The sequence below is a fragment of the Eimeria necatrix genome, genomic scaffold (genome assembly GCF_000499385.1).
Source record: "Eimeria necatrix Houghton genomic scaffold, Enh_scaff1042, whole genome shotgun sequence".
Lineage (NCBI taxonomy): Eukaryota > Apicomplexa > Conoidasida > Eucoccidiorida > Eimeriidae > Eimeria > Eimeria necatrix.
The window spans coordinates 1-7,928 of record NW_013654830.1 but is presented as its reverse complement, the minus strand read 5'-3'; the positions used below and the strand labels follow the sequence as shown (position 1 = coordinate 7,928).

At 52.3% G+C, this 7,928-nt stretch overlaps 5 protein-coding genes across 5 annotated transcripts in view; 2 read left to right on the top strand and 3 right to left on the bottom strand.

Annotated features, from left to right (window-relative positions):
- ENH_00001510 (hypothetical protein) overlaps positions 1 to 362 on the bottom strand; it is a gene marked incomplete at both ends in the record, with an annotated part of 3,410 nt that extends 3,048 nt beyond the window's left edge. Inside the window, one exon of the mRNA XM_013583938.1 lies at positions 55 to 362. Within this exon, the coding sequence (XP_013439392.1) occupies positions 55 to 362 (308 nt within the window). The remainder of the gene's footprint in view (positions 1 to 54) is intronic.
- A 1,802-nt stretch (positions 363 to 2,164) lies between these two features.
- Positions 2,165 to 2,762, top strand: ENH_00001500 (hypothetical protein; the record flags this gene model as incomplete). The annotated part of the gene is made up of 2 exons (XM_013583937.1): positions 2,165 to 2,280; positions 2,552 to 2,762. 2 exons carry the CDS (start codon positions 2,165 to 2,167, stop codon positions 2,760 to 2,762), a joined length of 327 nt encoding a protein of 108 aa, XP_013439391.1.
- A 239-nt stretch (positions 2,763 to 3,001) lies between these two features.
- Positions 3,002 to 3,860, bottom strand: ENH_00001490 (hypothetical protein; the record flags this gene model as incomplete). Its single annotated transcript, XM_013583936.1, has 2 exons — positions 3,002 to 3,704; positions 3,850 to 3,860. The coding sequence occupies 2 exons, from the start codon at positions 3,858 to 3,860 to the stop codon at positions 3,002 to 3,004; spliced, it is 714 nt and encodes a 237-aa protein (XP_013439390.1).
- Positions 3,861 to 4,910: 1,050 nt separating this feature from the next.
- ENH_00001480 (zinc finger (C3HC4 RING finger) protein, putative) lies at positions 4,911 to 5,527 on the top strand (the record flags this gene model as incomplete). Its single annotated transcript, XM_013583935.1, has 2 exons — positions 4,911 to 5,014; positions 5,440 to 5,527. The coding sequence occupies 2 exons, from the start codon at positions 4,911 to 4,913 to the stop codon at positions 5,525 to 5,527; spliced, it is 192 nt and encodes a 63-aa protein (XP_013439389.1).
- Positions 5,528 to 7,540: 2,013 nt separating this feature from the next.
- ENH_00001470 (hypothetical protein) lies at positions 7,541 to 7,860 on the bottom strand (the record flags this gene model as incomplete). Its single annotated transcript, XM_013583934.1, has 1 exon — positions 7,541 to 7,860. A coding segment is annotated over one exon (320 nt), but the record flags the coding sequence as incomplete, so codon positions are not given.
- Between the last annotated feature and the right edge of the window lie 68 nt (positions 7,861 to 7,928).

Here is a 7,928-nt window from a genome sequence, read left to right as displayed (position 1 = left end):
GCAGCAGCAGCAGCAGCAGCAGCAGCAGCAGCAGCAGCAGCAGCAGCAGCGCACCGGAGGTCCAGCGCAGCAGCAGCAGGAGTGAGTCCCTGGGGCATGTCGAGGTTTTCGAACAAATCCCCTTTTCCATCATAAGTGCAAAAAGATCCTTCAACAACATTATCCAAAAAGAGAAGTGCTGCGAGGCCTTCAGCCTTTTGCTGCGCCTCCGAGTCTGCTGCTGCTGCTGCTGCTGCTGCTGCTGCTGCTGCTGCTGCAGCGGGGCGCCGCGCCGGCCAGCGCCAGCAGCAGCCCAGCAGCAGCAGCAAAGCCGCTGCAGCAACCCCCGGGGATAGACGGAACCCTCGCAGCAGCAGCAACATTGCAGACACGGAGAGAAACGCCCCAGCAGCAGCAGCAGCAGCAGCAGCAGCAGCAGCAGCAGCAGCAGCAGCGGCGGCGCGGCGCTGTGCTGCAGCAGAGCAGGAAAGGGGGGACTCCACGCAGCAGGAGCTAAACCCTAAATTAGGGTTTGGCTGCGCTAAACCCTAGACGCTTAGAGGAAGACGGCGAGACGCTCCTTCCGTTTCTCCAGTTTAGGGTTTAGGGTTTAGGGTTTAGGGTTTAGGGTTTAGGGTTTAGGCCCTAGGCAAGCCAGCAAGAACTTCTAAAACAGATTTGAGGAAGAAGGCTAAGGGTTTAGGGTTTAGGGTTTAGGGTTTAGGGCTGCTGCTTCTGTTCGTCCTGAGAGCGCCCCCAAGTGACCCTCGAAGGTGCAGCTGACACATGACGAGGGTTTAGGGTTTAGGGTTTAGGGTTTAGGGTTTGGTGATTGGCCCTTTCTCAGTTGACTGCCAGAAGGTAGAGCGACCGGGTCCTCTAAACCCTAAACCCTAAACCCTAAACCAGGACACTGTCTCCACGTAGGGTACGGCGGATCCAGGAGGGTTTAGGGTTTAGGGTTTAGGGTTTAGGGTTTAGGGTTTGGGTGCCGCATCCTCTTCAAATGCGCCAATTTAAAATATTGGAATGAAAGCAGAGACATGAGGAGCAACAGCTGTGTGCGACACTGAACAGCAGCAGCAGCAGCAGCAGCAGCAGCAGCAGCACCAGCTGCTGCTGCAACCCGTGCTGCTGCTGCTGCTGCTGCTGCTGCAGCAACAACAGCTGCAATGACGCAGCAAACGCACAGGATCCAATATTACGCAAAGGCACACACAACTGCGTCAGCCTGCGAAATATTTCTTAGCTGCTGCTGCTGTTGCTGCTGCTGCTGCTGCTGTCCGCCGCTGCGACCCGCAGCAGCAGCAGCAGCAGCAGCAGCAGCAGAAACAACCGGGGCCCCTGGGGCCCCCCTGCTGCAGTACTCTTGGGATTTTCTCTGTAGTTAATTTGTCAGCAGCAAACTCAGTCTAACCTTTTTCTTGTTGCTGCCTTTTTAAGTAGCAACACCCCTAGCTTTCTAGCAGCAGCAGCAGCAGCAGCAGCAGCAGCAGCAGCCTGGCCGGCGCAGCGCTACCACCGCCGCCGCAGCAGCAACCGCAGCAGCAGCAGCAGCAGCAGCAGCAAATATTCTTCGCACTTTTTGGCCCTGACTGAAAAGTGGGTCTCAGTAGCTGCTGCAGCAGGAACTGCAGCGTCAGCTTTGCTGCTGCAGCAGTTGCTGGAGCAGTCGCCGCAGCAGCAGCAGCAGCAGCTGCTGCTGCTGCTGCAACTGCTGCTGCTGCTGCTGCTGTCGCCCCTAGATATTGTCTTTGCCTTAACAACTGCGGGCATAGAGTGCAGAAAACAGCAGCAGCAGCACCAGTGTCTGTTTGCTGCGCCAGTTTACCAGCAGCAGCAGCAGCAGCAGCAGCAGCTGCTGCTGCTGCTGCTGCTGCTCCTTGAACTCCAGCCAACACGCAGAAACAGGAACTATTGGGTGAAGCCCTGAACAGCTCGGTAGCAGCAGTGCAGACTGCAGCAGCAGCAGCAGCAGCAGCAGCAGCAGCAGCAGCAGCAGCAGCAGCAGCAGCAGCGACAGACCATCGCCATCTCGGTATCGCAGCAACAGCTGCAGCAGCAAGTCTTGTTGCCTTCTAACTTTCGTGCTGCACCAGCACTCCGCGTTGCTGCGCTTGCTGCTGCTGCTACTGCTGTTGCAGCAGCAGCAGCAGCAGCAGCAGCAGCAGCAGCAGCAGCAACAATGGACTCCGGCAGGGCCCCGCTGCAGCCCCCCTACATAGACCTTGAGGCCCCCCTTACAGATGAAGAGGCAGCCATTCGCCTGCAGCAGCAGATAAGCGAGGAAGGCAAGCCAGGGTTTAGGGTTTAGGGTTTAGGGTTTAGGGTTTAGGGTTTGCGTGGCCTGGGCGCAGCACTGCAGCAGCTCCCCCGGAGCTGCTGCTGCAGCCGCTGCCACCTGCTGCAGCACCTCACCAAGCGCTGCTCTGCCGCTGCTGCTGCTGCTGCTGCAGCAGCCCCTGCTGCCGCAGTTTCTGCCGCCCAACCACGCCTCCTGCTGCTGCCGCTGCTGCTGCTGCTGCTGCTGCTGCTGCTGCTGCTGCTGCTGCTGCTGCTGCTGCTGCTGCAGAGGCTTTGCTGCAGGGAGACAGGGCCTTCGTGCCTTATGCCTACGCCTTCTACGCGGCCCTTTTGGGGCTGCAGAGTGTCTTGCTGGGGTGTCTCCTTTACTCCTACAGCGACAACTGGGACAAGGCAAGCAGCAGCAGCAGCAGCAGCAGCAGCAGCAGCAGCAGCAGCAGCAGCGGCAGCAGCGGCAGCAGCAGGGGGTGGCGGCATAGGGGAGCGCATGTAGCGGCGGTAGAACTAGCAGCCAGGGGCAGCTAATGCAGCAGCAGCAGCAGCAGCAGCAGCGTACCACTGAAGTGCAGCAAATGCAGATAGCAGCAGCAGCAGCAGCAGCAGCAGCAGCACACGTTTTTGCTTTTTTGCACGCGTTTGAGCCTTGTTTTATTTGGATTCGCTGGGGGTTTAGATTCAGGGTTTAGGGTTTAGGGTTTAGGGTTTGATTTTCTGTGTCTCATTGCGTTTCTGTTTGTGCTGCTGCTGCTGCTGCTGCTGCTGCTGCTGCTGCTGCTGCTGCTGCTGCTGTGCCGCCTCCTGCTCCGCTCCGCCTTCTCCCTCGCCTTCTCCGCCGCCTCCTCCGCCGCCTTCTCCGCCGCTGCTGCTGCCGCTGCTGCTGCTGCTGCTGCTGCTGCTGCTGCTGCTGCTGCTGCAGGAGTGCGACTTGGGTGCGAAGGTGTGGTCTGTGGTGTGCGTGCTGCGGGGGCTGCTGCAGCTGCTGCTGAACATGGCCACAACGACTTTGCGGCTGCAGCAGCAGCAGCCGCCCCACAGGCTTTTGGTGTCTTCGCGAATTATTTATTTCTGCGGCTTTCTTTGGTGGCTGCTCGGCTTCCGCCTCCTCGTCCTTTCCAAGGGCTGCCAGGGGGGTCCGCTGCTGCTGCTGCTGCTGCTGCTGCTGCTGCTGCTGCTGCGGCTGCGGTTGCTGCTGCTGCTGCTGCTGCTGCTGCTGCTGCTGGGGTTGCTGCTGCGGTTGCTGCTGCGGCTGCGGGTGCTGCAGCGGCTGTTGCTGTTGGGTGGTGTGCGGCTGCTGTGGCTGCTGCTGCTGCTGCTGCTGCTGCTGCTGCTGCTGCTGCTGCTGCTGCTGCTGGGTGGTGTGCGGCTGCTGGTCTGTTTGCTGCTGCCTCCCGGCTGTTTTCGTCTCCGACGGCTTTGCTGGCCTGGGGCTGCAGAGCGTGCTGCTGCTGTTGCTGCTGCTTCCGCACTAGGTCCTGCAGCAGCAGCAGCAGCAGCAGCAGGCGCAGCAAACAGGCACTACGCAGCAGCTCTTTAGCAGCAGCGGCAGAAGCCGCAGCAAAGACACACGCAGCAAACATATACCAGAGAGCAGCACTCGAGCAGCAGCAGCAAGAACGAGCGCAGCAAACACACGTTAAGCAGCAGCAGTTGAGCAGCAGCAGCAGCAGCAGCAGCAGCAGCAGCAAAGTGTTTTCAGTGCCTGTGAACGCCGGCTGCGATTTGCTGCTTCGCTCGCTGCTTCTGCTCTCTCTTGGCGCATTAAATGCGCAATTTAAAGAATAATTTTAATTAATTAATTAAATTAATTAATTAATTTAATTAATTAATTAAATTAATTAATTAAATGATTTAAAATGAACTTCCAAGTTGAACTGCTGCCGGCGACCTCTGGGGTGTACGCGCAGCTGGCGCCCTGGGGTGTATGCGCAGCTGGTGTTTCTGGGTTTTGAATTTTTCGGATTTTTTGCAATTTTGGGTCATTTTTGTTCCTTTTTTCGGAATTTTGGATTTAAAAAAGAACCAAACCCTAAAAAAGGGTTTAGAGGAGGGTTTGGCGGGGTTTTTCGCGCAGCTTTGCCTCTTTCTTCCCTGCATTATTTACTTCTTCGTCCGCCTCTCAGTGCCCCCCGCTGACCGCCAGCCAACGCCCAACTCCGTTTTGCTGCGGCTGGAGGCGAAGACTTACCGGGAGTTGCTGGAGGCCCTCAAGCGCCAGTATAGTCCGCAAACCCTAAACCCTAAACCCTAAACCCTAAACCCTAAACCCTAGGCGCTGGGCTGGGGCGGCAGGGCGGCGCCCAGGCGGCGCTGCTGGCGGCTGCCGCCGCGAGCGGCGCGGAAATTCGGGCTTTTCGCGACGTTTTAGGGTTTAGGGTTTAGGGTTTAGGGTTTAGGGTTTAGGGTTTAGGGTTTGGACTGCAGACATTGAAAACGACGCGCTAATTGAAGCCAGGGACTCCAGCCTGCTCCCCTCTTTGTCCCTCGAGGGGGTACTGGGGGGGGTCTCTTCTTTGCTGGGGGGCCCCGGGGGGCCCCCGGGGCCCCAGGGGGGCCCCCCGGCCTGGGGCAGGGGGCCCCCAGCAGCAGCAGCAGCAGCAGCAGCAGACAGGGGGGGCCCCCAAAGGCGCATGCAGCCCCAAGCCCCTTCCATTTCTGTCAACAGGTGCTGCCCCATTTGCATGGTGGAGTTGGCGGATGAGGACGTGGTGCTGGTAATGCCCTGCGACTCCAGGTCCGGAGGGTTTAGGGTTTAGGGTTTAGGGTTTAGGGTTTAGGGTTTAGGGTTTAGGGTTTAGGGTTTGGGGCCTGCAGTTGAGGGTTTGGGGTTTGCAGCAGGACCTGAGGGCCTAGGGGCAAGGGGGCTGTTGTCAAGCGGAGCTAGTGGAGGTCTAGGGTTTAGGGTTTAGGGTTTAGGGTTTAGGGTTTAGGGTTTGGGGTTTGGGTTTGGGGGGCGCGCAGGCACTTCTTCCATCGGGGCTGCGTTGAGCACTGGCTAGAAACCAGCCAGGCCTGGTGAGCGAGGAATTAGGGTTTAGGGTTTAGGGTTTAGGGTTTAGGGTTTAGCAGCAGAGGCGCCGCCACAAGTGCGTGCTGCATTCAGGAACCAGCGGGGCTAGGGTTTAGGGTTTAGGGTTTAGGGTTTGTGGTTTGCTGCAGCCCCATCTGCCGAGCAAACATCGTTCACCTGATTACTGGGACAGCGGGTCCCTCACAGGGCGAGAGAGGAGTTGAGATGCAGGTCTAGGGTTTAGGGTTTAGGGTTTAGGGTTTAGGGTTTGGGGTTGCGACGGCCACGCGGCGCCTCCTCGCGTGTCTGCAGCAGCAGCAGCAGCAGCTGGAGAAGTTTGTCTGAGTAGAGTTTGCGCTGCAGCAGCACGTGCAGCAGCAAGAGCTGCAGAAGCTGCAGCAGCAGAGCCAGCAGCAGCAGCAGCAGCAGCAGCAGCAGAAGGCGCAGTCGCGCTGGCCTCCGTCCCACTTAAGTACTACTTGAGAAGCAGCAGTAGCAGCAGCAGCAGCAGCAGCTGCTGCTGCTGCTGCTGCAGCTGCAGCAGCTGCAGTAGCAGCTTGCTGCTGCTTTGCTGCTATAACCTGACAAGGCTTTTTCTCTCGTGTAGCTGCAGCATTTTATAAATGGAATTTGCTGCTGCTGCTGCTGGCTCGCTTCTGCAATTATTTATAATTCTATTTAGTCCATTTGCATTTGCATTTCTGTTTCTTTTATTCAAATTTAAAAGAAATAAATAAAAAGGAAAAGAAAAGAATTATTTATTTCCATTTTAGAACCCACGGGGCCAGAACGGGGTGTATGTACACCTGGGAACACGCCTAGCTCCAACGGAAAAAGCTGAAATTAATTTTTTGCCATTCTTTGCCATTATTTATTCTAGTTTATTATTATTTATCATTAATTTACCATTTATTTGCCATTTATTAACCATTTATTTGTTGTTTTGCATTTTTGTTTGTTCTTTTGTTGTTTGTTTGCGAAGAAGTCCGCGCACCGAGCAGCCCGGTGTACAGACACTGCATTTCCTCGTCTGTACACCTCAAAATCCACCAAAAACGCATGCAAAAGTGGAAATAAAAACATTATTTCATTTAATTTGAATTGTTTTACCGAATTTGTCCTCGGGGAATGCAAAAACATAAAAAATAAAAGTGGCGTTTCATTTGCATTATTGGGGTGTACGTACACCTGAGCGTGGCCACGGCTTTGCGCGTCAAGAAAAGAACCGAAAAAAGCGGAAATTTGTTTTTATTTATTTTAATTAAAATTGGTTTTTGTTTTGAAGTTTAAAAGGACAAAAATAATGCAAAAAGGAGCCAGAAAAGGCTGCATGCGCGGGGCTGTTTGGGGCTTTTCTTTTCCTCTTTTTGCTTAGTTCTTTGTGCTGTTAAGTTTTGTTTCCTCTTTTAATTCTGCCACTTGTTTGTATCATTTATCACATTTGAAATTATTATTATTAATGATAATAATAATAATAAATATAATAATTGTAATGATAACAATGACAATATTTGTTTATTTTATTTATTATTTATTATTTATTTAATCCTTTTAAACTTAATCTTGAGTGGCAGCAGACTTGCTTTTACTTTTCGCTTTTTCCCGAAAAAGGCAAATGCCTTTTCATAATACTCATTTCAGAAATAAAAATAAAACTAAATAAAATAAAAATAAATTAAATTAAATTAAAGAAGAATATAAAAAGGAGATATAGTTTTATTTGATATAATAAGTGAAAAAAAGTGTTCAAATGAAATCCATTTCTTTCCATTTTGATTTAAATTGCAACTTTCAAATTGCTGTCCAATTTCCAAAAGAAAAGTCCTTTTGAAAAATGCCAAACGAATTAACATGGAGTTAGAGACAAATTCGAAAAGCCCCAAAACCCATGCATGTGCATACATGCATGCATGCATGTGCATGCATGCATGCATGCGCATGCATGCATGCATGTGCATGCATGCATGCGTTTCTAGATTTGGACTTTTCCTGAAATTATACTTTCACAAAAAGGCATTTAAGTGGAAGTTTTAAAAAGCTTTAAAAAGTCCTTTTAATGGTATTTGCAACTTTAAAGAATTAAATTGAAGTTTAAATAATTTCAAATTGCAAAAGACTTCAAAAACTCCAAAAGTCCGAATTGAAGCTCCACTCCAGAATATGAATAATAAATAAATAAATAATAAAAAGAAATTAAAAAGAAATTCAAAAAAGTGTTTATTTAATTCCAAACAATTCAAATAAACCAAATCAACACTCAACCACAAAAGGGTGGTTTGGATAATGCCCCATTTGAATGTCCAGAATGTCTTCTTTTATCTGCTCCGCAAAAGACCTCCCGCTGCTGCTGCTGCTGCTGCTGCTGCTGTTGCTGCTGCTGCTGCTGCTGCTGCTGCTGCTGCTGCTGCTGCTGCTGCTGCTGTGTTGCAGCACCATGGTTTGCTGCTGGAATGAAAGGGCTTTCACGGGGACCACCAGAGCCCCCGTGCCAACACAAAAAACTTCTCGAAGTTCTCCTTTTTCATAAGCTGGCAACAAGTCCTTTTTGACCCAAATCTGGCTCTCCGACACTGCTCACAAACCCTAAACCCTAAACCCTAAACCCTAAACCCTAAACCCTAAACCCTAAACCCTAAAC